Consider the following 23,211-nt stretch of genomic DNA (forward strand, 5'->3'; position numbering starts at 1 on the left):
ACACCCCCCCCCCACCCCCCCCCAAACAACCAGTGGTATTTACTTGTGGTTCTCTAACAGCAAAAGGTCGTAAGCTGAGGTAAATGCAGCACAGGGCTGAGGCCCCTTGCTTGCCTAGCAGGCTGGAAGCCCTGAGTTCCACTTATTTCTGAGAAGATTTCACATCAAAATCTGACTTTGTGCTTCTGGACAGCTGTTGTAGGTGTCAGCCCGGTCTACAGATTTGTGTCCACTGAGGTGTGATGCCTGCCTTCTCCTCACAACAGCCCTGAGCTCGCCAAGCTGCTCTGATTTGCCATAGAGCAGCTTTTTGAACTCAGATGTCCTTTCCTATGTGTGCATATTTCCTCATTAGGCCCTGCCCTTCCCTTCAGGCAGCTGAGTTTGCGCTCTCTGCCAATAGCTGTGGCCTCCAGATTGCTGCCTTCTGCCCCTTGTCCTCTTCACCTCTATCTGAGCCATGCCCAGACCCAAAGCCCTTCAGCCAGTGGTTTCAACCAACATAATGCTGCAACACTTTAATCCAGTTCCTCAGGCTGTAGTGACCCCAACCATAAAGTTATTTTGTTTCTACTACTACTTTTTTTTAAAAAAATATTTATTTATTTTATGTATATGAATACATTATAACTGTCTTCAGACATATCAGAAGAGGGCATCAGATCTTGTTACTACTTCAAAATTTTGCTACTGTATTGAATCATAACATAAATTTATGATATGTAACCCCAAAGGGGTCATGACCCACAGGTTGAGAACTGCTGTCTTCATCTGTGATTTGGATGTGGACCGTGTAATTTGGTTTTCCTGTCTTTGGACAGTTTGCTCTGACCTGACTTGTATGTTTATGGAATTTTCCTTGAGCTGTCATGTGGAACTCTTTATAACCTCTACATACACAACTCACAAAGTCGCACATTTCTCTGCATAGATGCACTTGAGCTTGTTTGAGTGTATCATAGAGGTAGCTAGGGGATAATATACTTACTTCTTGCTTCTGTGCCTCAGCCACACTCATGGTCTCAGAACCTGGTGAGATTGTGAATGGTAAGCACTGAGCCTTGGGCTTCCACATCGGTGCCTAGACAGGGGAACAGCAAGAGTGTTTTTACCAAAATACAACTCCACCAGGGATCAGCTTGGGTTAGCAGACGGGGGTGGTTCAGGAGACCCTCTGGCAGCTACAGTTCCTGCCCAGGATATACTTGGGGTCTACTGGAAACCTGGTGAACAAGACTCTTAGGAAATGGGGTGAGTGGAAGGGCATGCCCAGCTGGCTGGAGAGTTGGGGTTGGGGGGAACTTCAGATAGTCAGCTCAGGACCACCTAGCTGGCCTGCCAAGAGCCCCTCAAGGTTTTGTGCTCATTGCAGTGCCTGGGGGTGGTGTTCAAGGCCTTGTACATACAGGTGTAGGCAAGTGCTATACAGCTGGCGTATGAGGTCAGAGGTCAGTGGCTGTGACCTCAGACCATCCTGTGAACTTTACTTGCCCTCCACCTGTAGAGATGGATGGCAGCTGCAGCTCTCAGGGCTGGTGTGGAGACAGGAATGCATTTAAGAATTTGGCTTGAGAGTCTAGCTCTATCACATCCAAACCCCTGTAGCTGGCCTTGCTATTTCTGTGAGCTCCTGGGCAGATCCTCCAGCAGACTTTGAGAAGAATTCATAAATGAGTTATAGCTCATAGATCAGGAAAGGGCTGAAACTTTGAAAGGCAAGAGAGGTTAGCAGCCCCGGAGCCTACCATGGAGTCCCAGTGAACATACACGGGCTTCTAGAAGGCAGGGTGATGGTGCTGTCTGTAGAGCTGCAGCCATATTGCTATAGTCTGTATTTCATTCATTATCCCAAGACGGACATGTACGTGAGAGTGAACTGCTGTTCCTAGCTCCTGCTTCCCAGTAGCAAAAATCACTGCTCTGGACATCTTGGGGATTTGAAGACATCTGAGGTAATGCTCAGATCCCACTTAAGTTTGTGTGTTCCAGCCTGGGGCTGGAGCATTGGGGTCAGGTGTCTGTCTGGCATGTTGGAGGTTCTGGCTTCTGTTCCTAGTCCTGCAACAAACAAGCAAATTCAACATTGCTTGTTCCCTCAGAGGTTGGAGATAACTCCGGAATCCCTTCCTAAACTTGGAGGGAGGCAGGCCACTGGGCCTTTGTTATGAGGGCAAGCTGACAAGGGTCAAGAGTATGGTCCAGGCATCTCCACAGAGCTGCACTGGAAGTGAGCTAGGTCGAGCATGGCCAGGGGCAGCAGGGCAGCAGGAGGGCTGGGGCTTCTATTGTAAGAGTGGCCTTCATAGCCGGGCGTGGTGACGCACGCCTTTAATCCCGGCACTCGGGAGGCAGAGGCAGGCGGATTTCTGAGTTCGAGGTCAGCCTGGTCTACAAAGTGAGTTCCAGGAACAGCCAGGGCTACACAGAGAAACCCTGTCTCAAAAAAACCAAAAAAAAAAAAAAAGCGTGGCCTTCGTGCAGAGATGGGAGGGCAGTGCTTGGATCTCAGTGCCTTGTTGGGGAGGGCCAGCTGGCCGAAGATGGCTTTATGCAGGGTGTACATCTGTATCCAGACTCACCGTCGTGTAAAGTCACGCAGAGAGGGTGTGGACAAAGAGCCTATCCCTCCTGACCCTGCCAAGAGGCAGCTGAGGAGAAGGCTGGTCTAGCCATAGAGCTGGGGGGTCAGAGGGCGGGTGAACGGATGGTGCTCTGGAACACAACACAGTATTGCTTCCGTTGTCCTTACCCTGGGACTGCAGCTGCTGAGGACCTGACAGAATCATGACCTTGTGACCTTGGCTAAGTGAATGAATTCTTAAGTCCTCCAGTAATACAGAGGGTTTAAGGCCCTGGGTAGTACAGTTAGTAAATAATGATCCCAAAGGCATAACTATCTGTTCTATAGCAGCCAGCTGTGGCATTTGCCAACCTTTTAAGAACTGCTTGGGGGCTGGTGAGATGGCTCAGTGGGTAAGAGCACCCGACTGCTCTTCCAAAGGTCCGGAGTTCAAATCCCAGCAACCACATGGTGGCTCATGACCATCCATAACAAGATCTGACTCCCTCGTCTGAAGACAGCTACAGCGTACTTACATATAATAAATAAATAAATCTTTAAAAAAAAAAAAAAAAAAAAGGAAAAGAATTAAGATGTTTAAAAAAAAAAAAAAAAAGAACTGCTTGGGGGTTGGAGTGGGGAGGAGGAGTATCTGCCAAAAGGATGACTTAGGTGGTTAAGAGCCCTCACTGACTGCTCTTCCAGAGGATCTGGGTTCAGTTTCCAAGCACCCACATGGCAGGCAGTTCACAGTGTTTCACAACTTCAGTTTTGGGGGATCTGGCGCCCTCTTCTGGCATTTCAGGCACCAGGCACTCACCAGTTTCATAGCCATACATGCTGGCAAAATACCCATATACATAATAAAATAGAAGTAAGTATTAAAAACAGCAATAAACTGCTCACACCGGTTTTCTGGGTTGTACTCCTTGCCTGAGAGTCAGGCTGGAGATATGGCTCAGTACTTAAGAGCATCGACTGTTCTCCAGAGGTCCTGAGTTCAATTCCCAGCAGCCACATGGTGGCTCACAACCATCTGTAGTGGGATCTGGTGCCCTCTTCTGGTGTGTCTGAAGAGAACTACAGTGTATTCAGCCTCAGAGTCCTTTGCACCCATGTTTTTGTCTACCCTGTTAAAGCTATCATTACCATATTTTGGCAAAGTATTCTATCAAAGCTGTTTTTCTTCAGTACTATTGGCTGTTGCTTCAGCTAATTGTGTTCCTCAAGGTGGAGTTCTTTTTCATTGTGTGTGCACCTGCAGAAGGTTTGGATTCTAGAAACTCGCTGCTCAGCGCACACTGGATGAGACTAAGATGTTGCCCAGATACCTCTAGTGGGGCATGCTATTGTTATGGAAATAATCAGAGACAGATGTGGGTGGGTGGGTGGGATGGGGTGGTCTTCCAGACCTTCAAGGGACTGGAAAGGAAGATAGGGAGTCGTTCTGGAACTTGTAGATTTCTGTCCTGTGCCCTCTACTTCCATACCCTCTACCCTCAAGTCTGTGCCTGAATCCTTGAGACAGGGCCTGTCATTTCTCTTGAAGCTCATGGATCCTGTCCCACAGCTAGTCAGCAAGCCCCTGAATTCACCTATCTCTGCCTGCCAGTGTTGGGATTTTAGTTATTCACGGCATGCCCAGCTCCTCCTTAGGCATGAGGGATTTGAATTCAGGTTATCCACAAACATTGCTATCTACTGAACCATTTCCTCAGTCCCTACTGATTGCCTTTTACTGTCTGAACATCCTTGATGGTGGGCCTGGCCTCCCAAGGAATCCCAGTAGACCCAGCCCTCCCCTCCTTGGTTTTATACACGCAGAGGGTGAATGGCATCTGTGTTGGATCCCACAGCTTGCGGCTCTCATGCTGCCTCCACCCCACTTCTTCCACTCCTCAGGTTCTGATAACACAAATTACTTACACTTCTGCCTTGGAGCAGGTCTCCCCTGAGATCCCCATCCTTGTTCCACATCAGTGACTGGCCAAGGCAGACAGTTCCAGAGTGCCTCAAGCAAAGCGCCTGTGTTGGCTGCACAGCTGTTCCACTGTCACTACAGGCAACAGTGGCCTCCCTCTAGCCTGCAAAACATTTGAAGCCATATCTGGAGAGGCAGCCTTTGAGCCTGGGTGGGATGTGGTCCTTCTAACTCAAACATCCTGTGCTCAGGGAGTCCTCAAGGGCCTAATAGGAAGCCTTTCTGGCTGCCTAGCAGCCCCAGGACATCCTGTTCCTTCCAGAGACAAGGACTCTGGCCTACAGCTGATAGAAACTGCTGTTCCATACCTGACTCCCACCTCTCTGAGGTGGACTGTGAAGCGTCTGCCTCTGGCAGCTTAATCTCTCAGCAGCCACTGTGGACTATACATTGAAGTCCCTGAGGTTCTTTCTACTGCTTTCCCACATGCTTCATCTCACCCCAGCCTTTCAGGCCTCTGTAAGTATCTTGTCCACTAAAGACTTCATGGGTGCCAGGCCATTGGGGTCACCTTATGCTAACAGAGAGTCAGCCCTGGGTGCTGTATTGAACTGACTGGTAAAACCAAGAGTAGAGCCCCACCTAAATTCCTCCAGGGACTTTGCCCTGGCTCAGTAGTAAAGCCCCTGCTTAGGAATACCCCACGCCCACCCCCAAGTGAGGAACTAGGCATGCACAAAGCCTTATGCTCTACCTACACATTCCTCCCAAGACATTACAAGTGGGTTGTGAAACTAGCTCCCATGTCAGCCCTTTGGCTATAAGGGCCTTCCAAGTAAGCTATGTCTCAGAGTCACCGGTTGATAGATAAGCTGGTCAGTATAGTGAGGGGATGAAGACACACCTATGTTATCTTTACCTTTGCTATGCCTACATTTTCTCTGGGCCTCCTTCTCCCCATTCATGGTCTCAGCCCACTGTTCTGAATTGGGTGCTTGTATTACCCCACCTACAGTTGGCCCACGGGCAGAAGGTGTGCTCATCCTCACAGCTACACTCTAGGTTGTGACTGGCTTGATTTTCTAGACAGTTTTACGTTTGCTCAGACTGACTCCAGAGCCCCTGGCCATGATGCTGGGTTCTGGGAGTCCTTTCCTAGGTGAGGGCTGCCTGGAGTACAGCCTGCAGTGGGCTGCCTGGGCACCTGACCTGCACCTCAGCCTACCCCAGCTCTTCCATACCCACTGGGAAGAGTTCTCTTGGCTGTGCTGTTGGCTCTGGGAGAAGCATGCGTAGAGGAGCCGAGCTGCCATGATCTCCCAAGCCTCAGGGTCCAAGTCAGATAACACAGTAGCCAGCGCTTATGCCTGGTTATCTTCTATGTACAGGGTAGCAATTCTACCAACTCAGGAGGGTGTGTCAGACCTATCTTCCCTGTGCACTGTGACCTTCCTTGGGTCAGAACACAGGCACACCTATGTCCCACTTGTCTTGTCTACACTTCCTGTCATGTACACTCCTCTGGGCATTTCTCCAAATCCCATGGCTGGGCTGGATTAGTGTTCACTGTTTGCTAGAGCTTGGTGGAAGGCTAGGCTGAAAGTATTCCCTTCCTGGGGTAGCCATGGTGCTTATTGGACTTGTATTTCCACACTAGCCCTCCTCCTTCCATCCCTGTCCCGTGTGTGTGTGTGGGGGGGGGGGCGTATAGGTGAGAGGGAGGCCAGAGTGTGACCTCCAGTGATGTTCTTCAGGTGCCACCCACTTTTAGTTTGTTAAAAAAATATTAATAATCATTGTGTTTGTAAACTGGTGCTGTGGGTGTGGTAATTTGTGCTGTGGTGTGCATTTGGAGGTCAGAGGACAAACTTTGTGGCTTCATTTTTCCCCCCAAATCTCTTCACCTACTGAAGCTCTGCCTCCATAGCACTGGGATTGCAAATGCTTACCACCACAACATTTTTTCTTTTCTTTCTTTTGTTTTGTTTTGCTTTGCTTTTCGAGTCAGGGTTTCTCTGTGTAGCCCTGGCTGTCCTGAAACTTACTCTGTAGACCAGGCTGGCCTTGTACTCAGAAATCTGCCTGCCTCTGCCTCCCAAGTGCTGGGATTAAAGGCGTGCGCCACCACACCCGGCATCTTTTCTTTTTTTAATGATTTATTTATTTTTTACTTTACATGCGTTGGTGTTCTGTGACCTGTGTTGTGCTTGCTGGGTATTGAGCCTGGGTCCTTTGGAAGAGCAGCCAGTGCTCTTAACTGCTGGGCCATTTCTCCAGGTCCTATTTTTGGTATAATAAAATAAGAATTTTTTTTTTTTAATATGCATGAGTGTTTTGCCTGTGTGTGTTTGTGTACCATATGTGTGCAACACCCATGGAGGCCACAAGAGGGTTACAACCAGTTTTGAGCTGCTATGTGGGTAATAGGAACTGAACTCCAATCCTCTAGAAGCACAGCCAGTGCTCTTAACAGCTGAGCATCTCTCTAGGCCACTCTTGTTTGTTTGTTTGTCTGTTTTTCTAGGCAGTTTTTCTCTGTAGCCCTGGCTGTCCTGGAACTCACTCTGTAGACCCGACTGGCCTTGACCTCAGAGACCTGCCTGCCTCTGCCTCCTGAGTGCAGGGAGACAGAGTGCTGAGATTAAAGAGTTAGCTACCACCCACCACCTGGCCCACTCGTTTTTTAATGTGGGTTCAGGATTTTGAACTCTGGTCTTTGTGCTTTCGTGACAGACAGTACACTGACTCATTCCTCAGCTGAGTTTTACTCTGTTTATCCCTGGCTGTCCTGGAACCCTCAACTCTCTACATGTAGACCAGGCTGGCCTCATACTCAGAGATCCACCTTCTTCTGCCTTGGAGTGCTGGGATTAAAGGCGTCCACAAGTCAAAACCTACTTCTTTTAGTTGGCCATTCATTTGTTCATTCATGTAGTAGGTATGAGCTTTTGTGGTGCTCTGGACTTCCTAAACTGTATCTGAGGATATCTTTGTGCATGTTTGCTGTGTAGGATGAGGAAGGCAAAGGAAGTTCCCTGGTCTAAGGGCCAGAGAAAAGAGTCAATGCTTCACTTGGCAAGGACAGAAGAGCCTAGGGTGAACTCATAGTCCTCAGATGCCCCAGGGCAGGCCGACTGTGGTCACAGCTGCTTCCCAGTCTCTCTGAGACAGCAAATCATCTGCCTTAGGTTACAACAGGAGGAAGCTCTGACTGAGGTTTTGGGCCAGCCTCTCTGACAGTGGGTGATCTGCACTGGTGACAGCCATCATGACTACTTCTGTATTACGCAATGGTGATGGTCACTTTCGCCTCTGTCACATAGCAGAGGGGCTTCGTCCCTCTGCACCTGCTTCACAGATAGACTGTAAACAGCTTACTTTCAACACCACCCACCCCTCTCTAGGCTGCCTGCCTTTCCTTGGGGGTGGAAGTGACAGTTTTGGAATTTTGATTTCTTTAAAAAAACAGAAATATTATAAGAATATGTTTCTATTTTAATCTCAGGTGTGGAGTATGGGGCTGCTTCAGCTTGCCCATAGCAGCTGACCATATTTTGCCTCATGCATGACGTTGCCAGCTGCAGGTAGTTTCTGTGATTGTTTGACGTTTGGAATTCTGGGAATGCTAGGGCCTAGCGAGGCAGAGCGTGTTTTTGGTTGGTTGTTGGTAACGATTGATCATGGTTTGTTAAATAGTCCTGGGCAAAGAAGAAACAAGAAAAAAATTAGATATCCTAAGGCAAAAGTCAGACTTGCTCCTGGGAACTTGATGCCCTGATGAGCAGGACGTGGTTTAATGATAATGCTACCCCTTTCCAACAGACTAGAAACAAGACTGCAGCTAGACAGATCGGAGCTCATTCTAGCCCTTTTCTATCTAGGTGGCCCACAATGATCTAGCCACACAAGGTAGAGGAAAAGCCTTTGGTGGCCAGTGATCTGGAGCCAAAGTTACTGCAGGGGTTGGAGGTACAGCTTCCATCCCATCCCTGGAATCAGCCTGTCTCCTTCCCTTCCAGCACTCAGCACTTACGCCTGCTTTCTTGTCTTCTCACTGGCTCTTAGCATGTGAAACAAGACAGTCCCTTTGTTCACAACTGGATCCTGACCCTCTACTTGGTGCACTGGCTGAGGCTGGGCGGCCTCAGAATTTCATCTTGATCTTGGGGAGAGGTTGTGGGAGTGGTGGAGTCTGTACCGCAGGAGGGGGTTTATTGTGGCCTCAGAATTTCATCTTGATCTTGGGGAGAGGTTGTGGGAGTGGTGGAGTCTGTACCGCAGGAGGGGGTTTATTGTTCCCCAGCCCTCTTCTCACTGTGGATCGGGTCTTCTGGAAGAGTAAAAGTGAAGAGCCTTGCTGTACTTAGCAGTGTTAGGTAATTAAGGAAAGACCTCAGACTTGGTTCACTGTGTGCCTCCTAACAAGTACCCAAGGTTGGCAGCTTTTGTTGCTCCTCCACTGATGGCAGTAATGGCCTCCTGCTGGGAAGGGAGGATGTGAGGAGGTGGGGCCCTTTGTCCCACCTTGACAAGTAGCTACTTTTTAGTGTCATCCTGTTGTCCCCATTCCCTCTCCTTGTGCAGATAGAAAGAGCTTTGTTCCAGGTCTTGCCCACTCCTGCTGGCTTTACTAACCCTAGCTTTGACTGCCTAAGACATCAGGGAATTTCTGCTTGCCCTATTGCTTTCTAGACAAGGGATAGGGACCAGCGGCCTTCAAACAATGGGAAGATCTCCAGCCATCCTTAGGTATGGACAGGGCAGGCCATCATTTGGACCTGAGCCTTTGTGCTTCCACAAACTGAGAGCTACTGCTCTGGCAAGAATTTAATGACCAGCATCCTTGCTTTACGTGGAGTAGATCCACGTGCCCCCTCACGGAGCTAGAAGGAGTGTTAGCAAGCTTCACTGTACAGTGGGAACCTGACCAGAAAATGGGAAGAAATTGACAAGGTCACAGGGGAAAGACAAGGGTGTTCCTGTCCACGCACCACAGAGAACTTTTGTCCACACTGGAAGGATGAGGGACAGGGAAGGCCAGTGAGCCAGTGGCTGGATAGATAGGGTTCTTAGTGAAGCGGAGGATGCAAAAGGTTATTTATGTGAGTACACTGTAGCTGTCATCAGACACACCAGAAGAGGGCATCAGCTCCCATTACAGATGGTTGTGAGCCACCATGTGGTTGCTGGGAATTGACCTCTGGAAGTGCTCTTAACCTCTAAGCCATCTCTCCAGCACCCAGAGTTGGGACTTCTTTTTTTGTTTGTTTGTTGGTTTTTTTAAAAAATTTTATTTATTATATCTAAGTACATTGTAGCTGTCTTCAGACACTCCAGAAGAAGGCATCAGATCTTGTTACAGATGGTTGTGAGCCACCATGTGGTTGCTGGGATTTGAACTCAGGACCTTCAGAAGAGCAGTCAGGGCTTCTTCCCCACTGAGCCATCTCACCAGCCCGAGTTGGGACTTCTTACTGAAGACTGAGAAACTGGGAGGCCATGAGTGGTTTTGTTGTTGTTTGTTTGTTTTGGGTTTTGTTTGTTTTCATTTGTTGAAGTTTTTAGTGAGGTTTTTGTTCATGGCATATTGTGTAGAGAGGTCAGAGGCCAATGTTTGGGAGTTGCTTCTGACAACTTGTTAAAGTATCCTTGTTTCTGACAATATGCACTGAACTTCTGGTCACCTGCTTATGAACTTCTGGGTGATTCTCCTATTTCAGTCTTCTGTCTCCTTGTAGAAGTGCTGGGATTACAGATACAGGCCATCTACCCAGCTTTTCATCATATGAAAAGTTCTAGGAATGGAACTTAGGCCCATAGGCTTGTGTAGCTAATGCTTTTACCCACTGAGTCATCTCCCAGCCCACTCTGATTTTTGGATCTCTTTGTAGTGTAAGCTGACCTATAACTGTATCCCACATTGGCTTTACATTCAAAGTGATCTTTAGCTTCTCAAATGCTAGGGACTAGGTATGAGCCTCTACACGTGGCATGTTTGTTTTGAGAACTGTCTCACTATGCTGTACAGGTTGGTTTTGAACTCATGAGTTGAAGTGGCCCTCTGACCTGTGCCTCCTATGTGTGTACAGTGGAGATGATGATGTTAAGCGAAGGAAAGCCCCACTGGTGTCCTCAGCATTGTTCAACCTGCTGTGCTCAGGACCCAGTCTCCGTGCTCTATTTGAGACCCACTGGACCCACCCAGACAAGGAGTGTTACCATCCCACAACCATAGTGCCTCTTAGGGACCTTGGAGGGAGGAATCATAATTCTGGTCTGAGAGTGACTGATATTATCTAGCATATCCAGTTCAACCCTCTCTCTGTGTGTGGTGTATGTGTGTGTGTGTGTGTGTGTGTGTGTGTCAGAGGGAGAGGGAGGAGGTGTGGTGTTACTGTTGGTGTGCATGCAAAGGCACATACTTGCATGGAAACCAGAGGAGGACATGGAGTGTCCTGCTCTATTACTCTGCCTTATTTCCTTGACACTGAACCTGGCCAGCTGGGGTTACAGGCATATGTGTGGCCGTGCCTGACTTCTTACACGGGTGCTGGGGATTCAAGCTCAGGTCCTTATGCTGTTGCAACAAGTGATTTTAACTGTCTCGCCTCTCTTACCTCCCTCTTGCTTTCGTGTATGTGTTTTGGGTTTGTTTCTTTGAAATATCGTCTGTGAAGCCTGAGCTGATCTGGAATTCATTATGTAGACCAGGCTAGCCTCGAATCACATGCACTACCATACTTAGCTTTCTCTTCACCATTTTTTAAAAAAAAAAAAGTTTTTTGAGATAGGATCTTACTCTACAGTCCACAATAGCCTGGAATTCATTTATGCAGCCCAGGCTGACCTTGAACTCACCTCAGTCGTCTTATCTTAGCTTCCCAAATGGTGGACTTAGAGGAGTGAGTCATCACCTGAGTCCTTTCTTGGATTATCCCATCCTGTGTCTCTTTCTGCACCACATTTCATAACCTGAGGTAACCATGGAGAAGACTGAGTTGGTTTGTGGTAGATCATACGCTGGGGCTTTTCTGAAACCTGGGGCTGCAAGCTTCTGTTGAAGCTCCCTCACCAGTGCCTGCATTGGCATTGCCAGGGACATTTACCTGCTTGAAGGCTCTATGGGCATTTTCCTCATCTGCAGCAGGCCTGTGGTTATAAGGACACTTTAATGCTACTGCCTCATCCAGGCTTCAGGTATTCCTTAGAGAACCCTTGCTCTGCAGTTTCATCCTTATGGTATGGGATGTCTTCTCTATCTAGCCACAGGATTGCCCTGGGCCCATCTCTGGAAGGGAGTTGGGAGATGGGAAGGCTAGGATATGCAAAGGCCAGTCCGAGCCTTGCCTTTGGGTCTAGAGGATTGGGTGTGCCGCAGTGAGGAGGGATGCTGCACAAAGCTGGGGCTCTTCAAAAGGAACATTTTGTTGTTTGCTTTAATTTTATTTTTTTAGTTCTGGAGATGGAACCCAGGACTTTGCTTGTGCCAGCCAAATACTTCACCAAGTTTGTACTCCAGGCCTCCTAAAGCAGGATTTGAAAAGCAGGGGACTGTGGTGTAGGTGGTTTGTTAGTTTGCGTGGGTGTGTAACAAAGGTTCCTGGTGCTACCTGTGCTCAAGAGGAAAGGCCTGAGGGACCAGCTGTGATGTTCAGAAAATACAGACTTCTTCATCAGTGCCCCAGCCCTGCCCCTGTTGCCATCCGCCACAGGTGCTAGTGCTGTAGTTGCCTGCTAGGAGCCAGGCTACAGAGGAGCACATAGGGCAACTGGACATCCCAGGGGTCTTATCATCCACACCTAGCCCAAAGGTCACCTTTACCTTCTACTCTAGAAGGGGTATAGTCCCAGGCACTAAGTCTGGGTCTCTGAGTCTGGACCAGTGGACAACCAACATACCCTCAGGCAGACCCTGCTCCTAGGAGGTGACACCTACTCCCAGAGCCTGGCTCTTCCATGAGCTAGACAGAACAGGATAGCCATGTCCCTGTGTATACTGCAGCTACCCATGCACTGTACTGTCAGATAGGGCCCAATTTTCTTTACTGAAGTGACAGCGCCTTAAACTAACATGAACCATTTTAAAGTACAATTCAGGAGCATTGAACTTATTTGGTGTTATGTAACTGTGACCTTTAGCTATCTCCAAAACCCTGTCATCACCCCTCAGGAAACCCCACACCGCGTTGCTCTTGCTCCCCTACTGCCTTCTTGGAGCCCTGGCAACTAAAGTCTGTCCTAGCCACCTTGGACGTACCCTTCCTGCTGTTTGGTTGAACACAGTACTTACCGCACAACCTTTGTGGCTGTCCCCTTCTTTTGATACAGTATTTCTGGTAATGTTTCAGGTTGTAGCAAGTCTTGACTTTGTTTCTCTCTATGCTTAAATAATACCATTATCCAACTTTGTTTATCTGTTGATCACTTGGTGGAATCCGAGTTGTGTCTAGTTCTGACTATTGGGAATAAATAGTCCTCTGCCTCTCTTCCTCTTTCTCTGTAGGTAGTCAGTACGTGTATTTCCTTCTATGATCCTCCTGCCTCCACTTCCCAAAGGTTTTTTTTTTTTTTTTTTTTTTTTTTTTTTTTTTTTTTTTACATCTGTGTACCACTCCAGCTGTTTTATGTCATTTATGCTCTTCTGGGAATGGAGTCAATGGCTTGCTGCATTCTGCCAACTAAGCCCCGGCACCAACATGTTCTTTTCTTTCTTTGCGCTCTTGCTGTGTTGTCCAGGTTAGCTAGGATACTGTCAGCCTCTTGGCCTCGGCCTCCTGATTGACTGGACTGCTGGGAACAGCCCCTGTGCCTGAGGGCTTGCATACACATATCTGTTTAAAGCCCTGTCTGCCATGCTTTGTGGGGACACACGTGGGCATGGAGTTGCTATGTTAGGTGGTCACCGTGTTCACTTGGCCACATCTCTGTAGAGATGTTTGCTGGGCTTCATTCCTCCAGATCTCTCCACTTACTTGCTGCAGGCTACTGTTAATTTGGGGACATTTTGTAGACACTGGGCAGTGACATCTCAGAGTTGTTGGAGGTATTTATTTTCATTTTTGTTTTGTTGTTGTGTTTTATTTGTTTATTGATGTGATAGATGCCAGGGCTTTATGCTTGCCAGGTCAGTGCTCTGCCATTTTTTTTTTTTTTTTAAATACATCAGGGTCTCAGTGTGTAGCTCAGGCTATCCTGGAATTCAAAATTGCCCAAATTTCAGGTGTTAGAGGTCTAAGAGGCAAGCATGTACCTGGGTCATTTTTTTTTGTTGTTTTGAGATGGAATCTTGTTATGTGGCTTAGGCTAGTCCCAGATTTCTAGGTCCAAGTGGGTTCAGCCTTTCTGTGAACTTAAAAATTTTAAATTATAATTTTTAAAAAAGATTTATTTATATGAGTACACTATAGCTGTCTTCAGACACATCAGAAGAGGGCATCAGATCTCATTACAGATGGTTGTGAGCCACCATAGTTGCTGGAAATTGATCTCAGGACCTCTGGGAGAACAGTCAGTGCTCTTAACCGCTGAGCCATGTCTGTAGCCCTGCTTGCTTGTTTGGGTCTTCCTTCTTTGCTTGTTTGGGTCTTCCTTCTTTCACCCTAATTTGGCTCCTCAGGGTGCTTGGAAACATCTTCAGCCACATTTTTATTAGTATTTTGTTTTGCTACTTACTCGGTGAGCCATGTGAGAGCAGTCATGCTGGTCCAGTGAGCTCACTGACTGCTGCATTCATGTTGTAGAAATATGGGTGTTCTGGAGCTGGAGCTGGAGCACAGTTGGTGGATACCCACCTAATATTCTCAAAGTCCTGAGCTCTATCCCAGCACCACATAATCCAGGCACACAGTTATATACCTATGATCCCAGCAATTGGTAGGGTTTTCACCAGAGTTCAAGGTCATCTTCAGCTGCACAGTTACAGGTTAGCCTGGGCTACTGGAGACCCTATCTCAAAAAGGCGTGAGGCAGTATTCTTGGAAGCCCACAAAGCCAGTGTCTCATTTCACGCCCTCCATGTGGTGTAATGGATCTAGGCCTAGGTCCACTGGGCACTTAATAGCTGTCTTAGTTCATATAGGGACAGGATGTCTCTGGGTGCCCAGGCCTTCTCCTGGGAACATGTTTTCTTCACCTACTCACTAGACACTGAGCTCCTGAAGACCCTGGCTGTGTCCCTGCAACACAGGGTCCCTTTGCTTTCCTCTACTAGAGAGACATAGGCTGACATCGCACTTCAAGGTTGTTAGAGGAGGCATTTCAGAAGAATCTAGAGATGCCAGAAGGATGGGGGCAGGGACAACTAAAGCAAGGCAGTCACCAGGACTCCGTCACTCATGCCATCATCCCACTCTCTCTTGCAGATGAAGATGTGTGTGTGTTCAAGTGCTCAGTGTCCCGAGAGACAGAGTGCAGCCGTGTGGGCAGACAGTCCTTCATCATCACCCTGGGCTGCAACAGCGTCCTCATCCAGTTCGCCACACCCCATGGTATGTGTTTTGGCTCCATGGTAGAGCCCAGGAGATGGAGGGATGGTCTCTTTTTATTTATTTATTTTTGCTTTTGGTTTTGGTTTTTTGAGAAAGGGTTTCTCTGTGCATCCCTGACTGTCCTGGAACTCACTCTGTAGACCAGGCTGGCCTCTGCCTCCCAAGTGCTGGGATTAAAGGCGTGCTCCACCGCCACCTGGCTATGAAGAGACTTTTTTTTTTTTTTTTTTTTGTTTGTTTGTTTTTGTTTTTCGAGACAGGATTTCTCTGTGTAGCCCTGGCTGTCCTGGAACTCACTCTGTAGACCAGGCTGGCCTTGAACTCAGAAATCCGCCTGTCTCTGCCTCCCGAGTGCTGGGATTAAAGGCGTGCGCCACCACTCCCCGGCGTATGAAGAGACTTTTAAACAGATGCCCTGCACCAGTATCTCACTGGCTGCTGTGAATCCTTTGGGTCTCAGTTCTTTGTTTCTCCAAAAGGGCCAACCTGACTCTGTTGCCATACTCAAGCCATTCAGAAAGCTGGTTGAATTAGGCCTGAGGCCAGCTTTTCCAGCTGTGTGTCTAGCCTTAGGCAGGCTGTGGGTTGGACCCTAAGGGAGGAGGTAAGAGGTGGCTAGAGGTTTTGCTCTCATTAGAAAAGCTGCTGGGGGCTCTGATCAGGCCTGCCATTAGGCATGAGAGGAGTCCATGAGGTTGCTCAGGATGTCTTGTTGAAACCCAGGTGAGCAGAGCTCTAGGGCCTTGGAGTTTTGGAAGCAATGGCCAGGCTTGTGACTGTCCTGTGACAGGTCTTGGCCAGTGGAGTGAGTGGTAACCCTGGTGGCTGTTGCAGAGGCTTCACTGTCTTAGCAAGAGGTCACCTGTACCTCTAGTAGAGCTGTTGTAATGTGGAGGTCAGGCCACTCTGTTGCCTTGTCACCTCCTGCATAAGCATCCTCAGACTTCCTGTTCCTTTTAATTTCCCCTTTCCCTTCCTCTCCCCTTTCCTTCCCTTCTTGTAATCCTAACACTTAGGGAGTTAAGATAGAAATACCAGGACGGGGGGTATAGGAGACATTCAGGATAGCATTTGAAATGTAAATGAAGAAAATATCTAATAATTTTTAAAAAAAAGAAAAGAAAAGAAAGAGAAGAAATACCAGGAGCATAAGGTCAACTTCATCTATGTTACAAGTCTGAAATGGAGCCTGCGGTGCATGAGATACTGTCCAAAAAAATGGATTTGTTTTAAACTTGAGTAACTAGAATATAGCTCAGTGAAGATTAGCCCTTCCCTGACATGTGTGAATTCCTAGCTCCATCTCCAGCCAGCACAGGTCTAGCCTGCAATCCTAGTACTCAAAGTGGAGGCAGAAAGACCAAGAGTTCAAGGTCATCCTCAGCTTCATAGCAAGTCCATGGCCAGCCTGGGTTACACATCTGTCGATTAAAAAAAAAATATTTTTATCAGGCACAAGAGTTGTATACATGTGTGGCCTGAGCGAAACAAACACAGTTCTACATGCATAAGACAGCATAGCTCACGGAAGGGGCACTCAGGGGTACTTGAGTCATTCCAGGAACATCTTAGAATGTATTCCTAATAGAGAAGAAGGGTCTGCCAGAAGCCCAATTCATTGTTGATTTGTTTAATTTGCATGTGTATGGGTGTGAATGCAGGTGTGCGTGAGCCTCATACACGTGTGGAGCTGAGAAGTCCTCACCTCTGCCTTACTGTTTACCACTGAGCACACCTGGGTTAGTTGACTCTCACGTTTTGGGGAATTTTCTCATCTCTACATGTAGAGTAAGAAACAATGTGATACTACATGAGGTTTTTATGTGACTTTTGGGGTCCTGAACTTAGGTCTTCATTCTTGCATGGCAAGCACTTTACCCACCAAGCAATACTCCCAGTCTCCAAGTTCATTGTCAAAAAAGGAGTATTTGGGTCTGGAGAGATGATTTAACAAATAGTTTGCTGCACAACTTGATGACCTGAATTCAACCCGTAGAAACCACACAAAAGTGGAAGGAAAGGACCACCTCTGTAAACTGTCCTCTGATTCCACATCCCTGCATGGTATGTCCTCTCACACGTGACATACATAATAATAAGGAAAAACTTTGGGGTTTGGGTTTTGTGTGTGTGTATGTATGGGGGGAGGGGTTGTTTTGATGTTTTGTTTTGTTTTGTTTTTGAGGCAGGGTTTCTCTGTGTAGCCCTGGCTGTCCTGGAACATGGCCCTGGCTGTGTAGCCCAGACTGGCCTCAAACTGGATTTCAGTTTGTCTTTGCCTCTAGAGTGCTAAGATTCAAGGAGTGTACCACCCAGCTAATGATGTGCTGGAGATACTACCACCAGGGTTCCCTCCCACCCCAGTTAGATAGAAATCTGGAGACAGGGCAAGAGAGGGCTCAGCAGGCAAGAGAGGGCTCAGCAGGCAAGAGAGGGCTCAGCAGGTAAGAGCACTAGGCTGCTCTTGCAGGGGACTATAGTTCTTGTCCCCACACAGTACCCACACGTCAGCTCACAACTATATGTATGGCCGGGCATGGTGGCGCACACCTTTAATCCCAGGACTGGGGAGGCAGAGGCAGGCAGATTTCTGAGTCTGAGGCCAGCCTGTTCTACAGAGTGAGTTCCAGGACAGCCAGGGCTACACAGAGAAACCCTGTCTCGAAAAACCAAAAAAAATAAAATAAAATAAAATAAAATAGAAGGACTTAACTTGGTGGCTATTATTCTAAGTTCTTCAGTAATTTTTTTTAAAATGTACTTTTATTCTTTGAGAATTTTACATATTCATACAATGTATTTTTCCATATTTACCCCTAACTCTTCCCAGAGCCATCCTCCATCCCACTGCCTCCACCTTTTCCCCTCCCCCTTCAGTATATATAATCTACCCAGGCCAATTTGTGCTGTCCATATACTTGTTGCGGGGGGCCATCCCCCACAGCATGGTCTACCTACCCTTAGAGAATACTGATTCTCTCTCCCCTGCAGTCATCAACTGTTTACAGTGTCTCAGCTCAGGGTGGGCTCCTTGAGCCCCTCTCTGCTTCCTGCCTTGGGTAACTTTCATGTGAATCAGTTCAAAGTCTTTGACAACAGTGTATCCTGGGGAGGGGTGGTGGACAGCCTCTCCACATCCTTTTTTATGTCCTCAGGACTCCTGCTGTCTCTAACCTTGAGTTGGTGACCCTTGTGTCCACTGCTATCCCCAGAGGCTACTGTAAGCTCCAGGTGGATATGGAGCTGGTTCCTACGGGTTGATACCCTGTGCTCCCCACACTTCATGGGATGTTGTCTGGGAGGAATGCCCAGGCCTGTCCTCATCACATGTCTTCCGCAGTCATGCCCTCATGTCAGAGGGCTTGGCAGCTCATTTTCTTTCCTTCTCCATTGGAAAGTTGTACTGGGGAATTAAGAAGTTGGAGGTAGACAAGTCAGGAAAGGCAGACAGGAAGAAGAAATGCCCAGGCCCCATGGATTCTCTCAGGGATACAGCACTGGTGATCTCGCTCCCCCTTTCCAGATTTCTGTTCTTTCTACAACATCCTGAAAACCTGCCGGGGCCACACACTGGAGCGCTCTGTGTTCAGTGAGCGGACAGAGGAATCCTCAGCTGTGCAGTACTTCCAGGTGAGCTGGCACCTGCCCTGGGACAGACAAGCACCTGGTGTCTCCCTCCCCTCCCTTCCCACAGGAGGTCACGCAGCACAGGCTAGGCCCACATGGGTGCTCATCCTGGCTCTGTCCCTTACTAGCTACGTAGCCTCAGTTTCCTCATCTGTGAAGCCCAGGGCCTCAGGTGTTTAGAGTAATGACTGAACTGTAGCCATGTTTCCTAAACCCTTGGTGAGTGTAACGCTCTGTGTAAGCAATCTTACATGCTCAGAAGCACTTGGACTTTCCCAACAACTGTTATTGTCCCCATTTTACAGATGAGAAATCTGAGGCTCAGAGAGGTTAAGTGACTTTGCTCCAAGTCACACAGCTCTTATGCAACAGAGCCACGATGGGAAAGCCAGGTCTGCCTGATGCCCAAGCCTGTGGCCCTGCCAGGTGCCACGCTGCCTCCTGATCGCCTGTTGTCTTACAGAGAGACACCGCACATCACCTGCCTGGCGCTCTGAGCTCTAGGGTTTTGTTTCATCCATTCCTCTTCTTCTTTGGGGCCCTAAGATGAGACAATTGGCCCCCAGATGTTAGAATCCCACCCATGACAACGTTTGTGATCTCTTGGGTGGCCTCCAAGTTCAGGTGACATCTAGCTTTGTCCTTCAGCCCTGCTCACTTCTGGAGCAGCTGGTTCTTGTCAGTTGGGTACAGGCTGGCAGAGGGTGCATGACCTCCCAAGGGAGGTCTATACTGTCAGGCCCTCCCTCCATCTCAGGGCAGCCAGGGCTGTGGCAGTCCGTCATGCTGTGTGTCGTGTGCTATTGGTGCTCTCTGTTCCAGTTCTACGGCTACCTGTCCCAGCAGCAGAACATGATGCAGGACTATGTGCGAACAGGCACCTACCAGCGAGCAATCCTGCAGAACCACACGGACTTCAAGGACAAGGTGAGCCCTCAGAACAGGGAGCAGACTGAACAGTCTGCAGTGTGCCTGAGGGGTCAGGGCAGGGCTTTCTTCCTTCCACTTCTAGATATTTTCTTCATTTACATGCCAAATGCTATCCCCAAAGTCCCCTTTGCCCTGCTCCCCTACCCACTCACTCCCACTTCTTGGCCCTGGCCTTCCCCTGTGCTGGGTCATATAAAGTTTGTAAGACCAAGGGGCCTCTCTTCCCAATGATGGCCGACTAGGCCATCTTCTGCTACATATGCAGCTAGAGATCCCCCCACACACACACACTTCTGTTACCTCCTTTGTATTTGTTGTTCTCAGCCAGCCTCGACTTTCTTGGGGGGGAGGTCATGACAGGGTTTTTCTGTGTAGTTTGGCTACACAGAAAAACTGTAGTTCAGGCTAGCCTCAAACTCAGAGATCTGCCTGCCTCTGCCTCTGCCTCTGCCTCTGAGCCCTGAGCCCTTCCCCCGTTCCATTTTCTTTTAGTTACCATTATGTTGTTTCGTCCCCTTCTTACAGAGAATACTTTTGCTCCTTCTAACATGACTTTGGTCATACTGTTTTCTGCCTCAGGTATACTGCAGCATACTAGACAAATAATAGGTTTTACATGGAAGCTAACTCTAATCTCAGCACTCAGGAGTTGTTGCCAAGAAGGTCACCAATATAAATTGAGAGAGCTTACCTAGCATGATGAAGACTCTGGCTTCCATTGTAGCATTGCAGAAAAATAAGAGCTTTAGATAAGGAGGTTGATGCTCTAAAATTGGGTGCAACAGCATGCACCTTTGATTCAGGAAGAAGCAGGCATATCTCCAAATTGGAAGTCAGAGCTGCACAGTGAATCCCTTTCTCAAGAAAAGGGAGGGGGAAAAGCTGGAAATAATGAAGCCACACCCATCTCATAGTCACATGGCAGTTTTGAGGAGCAGTGAGTTCTTCGGGAGGAGTGGACCCAGCCTGCTCTCAATTATCTCAGTTCTCATTGCATCTACCTAGAGCAAGAGTGGAGAGCCCACGGGATGGGGTCTTCAACCCATAAAGCTACACCCTCAACTTTTAAGTGTCATGGGTCAGCCAGCCTCAGCTGTCTTTCCCAAGTCTTCTGACAGATGGCTGAGGTGGGGTGCCCCCAACAGCTATTTGCCCAAGCAGCTCACAGAGTTGAGGGAAGCATGTTTGCCAGCTGCTCACAGAAGATTTCAAAGATGGGAGGAAAACACTGGGAACAGTCCGAGGGGCGTGGTGGCCTCGCTGCTTCCTGAAGCTTATGACTTCCGCTCTGCCCATCTGAACTCATACCCCAGGTCTTTCCTGCCACCATTGCTATGGTGTGCTTAATTGGCTTGATGAGAAAACCCAGCAAGGCCTGTCCACATGTTCTTGACCTTTTTAGCACTCCTTTTACAAAAGCAAGGCAGGGTAGGACCCTTCTGAATGCCTTTTTTGTGTGTGTGAAGGGGGACAGGGGAGGAGGGTGATGTATGTGTGGGTGTTGTAATACAATACCCTATTGTCCAGCACATTTAAACTTAGTCCTCCTACCTTGGCCTCCTGTGACCTGTTGCACCTTACCCCCAATACTACCTACTCCCCATGCTTTACTGCCATCCAGCCCAGGCTGGTGGTGCTTACCTACAGTCCCAGCGCTTGAGGCTGAAGTAGGGGGAACTGAGGACATGGCCATCCTGGACTATATGAGACTCAGATAAAATGGGCTTTGGGAGCTGCTGCTGTTCCCAGGGAATGTGTAGTCTTTCTGGTCTTTATAAATTGTGTGATGATCCCATTGTAAATTAAGGGACATCTTTAGGGTCCTTTTTTTTCTTCTCTCTTTTTTATGGTGTAGAGGGTAAATTAAGACAGTGTTGTCTGAGTTAGCCCAGGCTTGCCTTGAACTCACTATTTCCACTTGCCAAGTGCTTGAATGACAGATAATCAGCACCATGTCCGATCGAGGGCCTCTGTGTTCCGCATAGCAAAGAGTTCCCTTCTCATTCTGGGGCTTTTTTACCCTTTTTCAGCAACTCGGAGCTTTTGGGTTTTATTTTTTTTTATTTTTGTTTGTTTTATTTAAGATTTATTTCTTTATTTTATGTATATGAGTACAGTGTAGCTATCTTTCGACACACCAGAAGAGGGCGTCAGATCCCATTACAGATAGCTGTGAGCTACCGTGTGGTTGCTAGGACTGGAACTGGGAATGGAACTCAGGACCTTTAGAATTTAGAAGAGCAATCAGTGCCCTCCTTAACTACTCCCCAGCCCCAGAGGAGCTTGTGTTTTTGTTCTGTTCCTTTTGAGACTATGTCCCTCTATTCCCTCAGGCTATCCTTTAGCTTACAGTCCTCAGCAATGAGAGCATGGATGTACACCTCTATACCTAGCTCTGATCAGTATTTGTGGGGGTAGTGGCAGCAGGAGGGAGGGCTTGGAGTGGGGGGTCCTCTCTGTGGATTTACCTCATCAAGGCTTTAGTTAGGTTTTACTCCAGGGTCTCTAGACCCTACAGGAGTTATCTCCATGGATAATTCGCACAGGCCTCCTAGCCAGATTAATTCTGCTGCTACTGGTTGTTAGTCTAAGCCCAAGCAGGGCTTGGGGCTTTTAAAGCATACACTCTTTTGGTGGTATTTTAGCTCTCCCAGGGATGGGGCCTGTTTCCACTTTTTGTTGTTGTTGTTTTTTTTGTTTTTGTTTTTGTTTTTTTCGAGACAGGGTTTCTCTGTGTAGCCCTGGCTGTCCTGGAACTCACTCTGTAGACCAGGCTGGCCTCGAACTCAAGAGATCCGCCTGCCTCTGCCTCCCGAGTGCTGGGATTAAAGGCGTGCGCCACCACACCCGGCACCTGTTTCCACTTTTAAGGTTTCCAGAAGACCTAAAGTCCTAGCAGCAGTGCTACCTCAACAGCTGCTTGCTGGCCACTACACTCACACCCAGAGACATCTATCTTTGTTCTGCTCTGGTGGAAGCAACTGCACACAGGAAGCATTCTGCCATACTCCTGCCCCATCTCAGTAGGCCCTCAGATCTGGGCCATTTACCTGCCCCAGCCAAGGCTGCGTCTGGGGGATGGAGTTAGCATCAGCACAGGACACAGTGCCTGCAGAAGCCTCTTCCTCACATTCTCTGAAAGCTTGTGCCCCAAGTGCTCCACCCACCTTCAGGCTGTGGGACTGGGACTGAACAGAAAACCCAGGCTCTTCTTCCTAGAAGCCTGGCCCATTGCTTTATCTCCATGTTGATCCCAAGCCTGTAAGGGGCAGCTCCTGAAAATGAGTATCTACTTGGCTGTCATGCCTTAATGCCAGCTTTGTGTCTCAGCTTCTCAGCAGGTGGATGGGCAAGGACAGTGGGTTTCTGGTACCATAGACATCTCTGCCAGTACCTCCCAGGCTTTCACTTCTCTCTGCTTCCCACATCAGCCATGTTTTAACCTTCAGACAGAGTCTCACTGTGTTAACCCAAGCTGGTATTGAATTCATGGTCCTCCTGCCCCAGCCTTCTCAGTGCTGGTGTTATAAGCAATTCCCACTGTATAGGAAAGCTTTTTGTTTTGTTTTGTTTTGTTAGTAATAATTAAAGCTTTAAAAATTTTTTTTAAAGTTTATTTATTTATTTATGTTTGGTTTTTCGAGACAGGGTTTCTCTGTATAGCCCTGGCTGTCCTGGAACTCACT

General features: G+C 48.1%; 1 protein-coding gene across 3 annotated transcripts in view; it reads left to right on the forward strand.

The window, feature by feature from the left end:
- Carm1 (coactivator associated arginine methyltransferase 1) overlaps positions 1–23,211 on the forward strand; it is a 41,228-nt gene that overhangs the window by 5,336 nt on the left and 12,681 nt on the right. For all 3 annotated transcript variants that reach the window (XM_021206135.1, XM_021206133.1, XM_021206132.2), the window contains exons 2-4: positions 14,843–14,968; positions 18,492–18,598; positions 19,418–19,522. In XM_021206135.1, the coding sequence (XP_021061794.1) occupies positions 14,843–14,968; positions 18,492–18,598; positions 19,418–19,522 (338 nt within the window). The remainder of the gene's footprint in view (positions 1–14,842; positions 14,969–18,491; positions 18,599–19,417; positions 19,523–23,211) is intronic.

The sequence above is a fragment of the Mus pahari genome, chromosome 10, assembly GCF_900095145.1.
Source record: "Mus pahari chromosome 10, PAHARI_EIJ_v1.1, whole genome shotgun sequence".
NCBI lineage: Eukaryota > Metazoa > Chordata > Mammalia > Rodentia > Muridae > Mus > Mus pahari.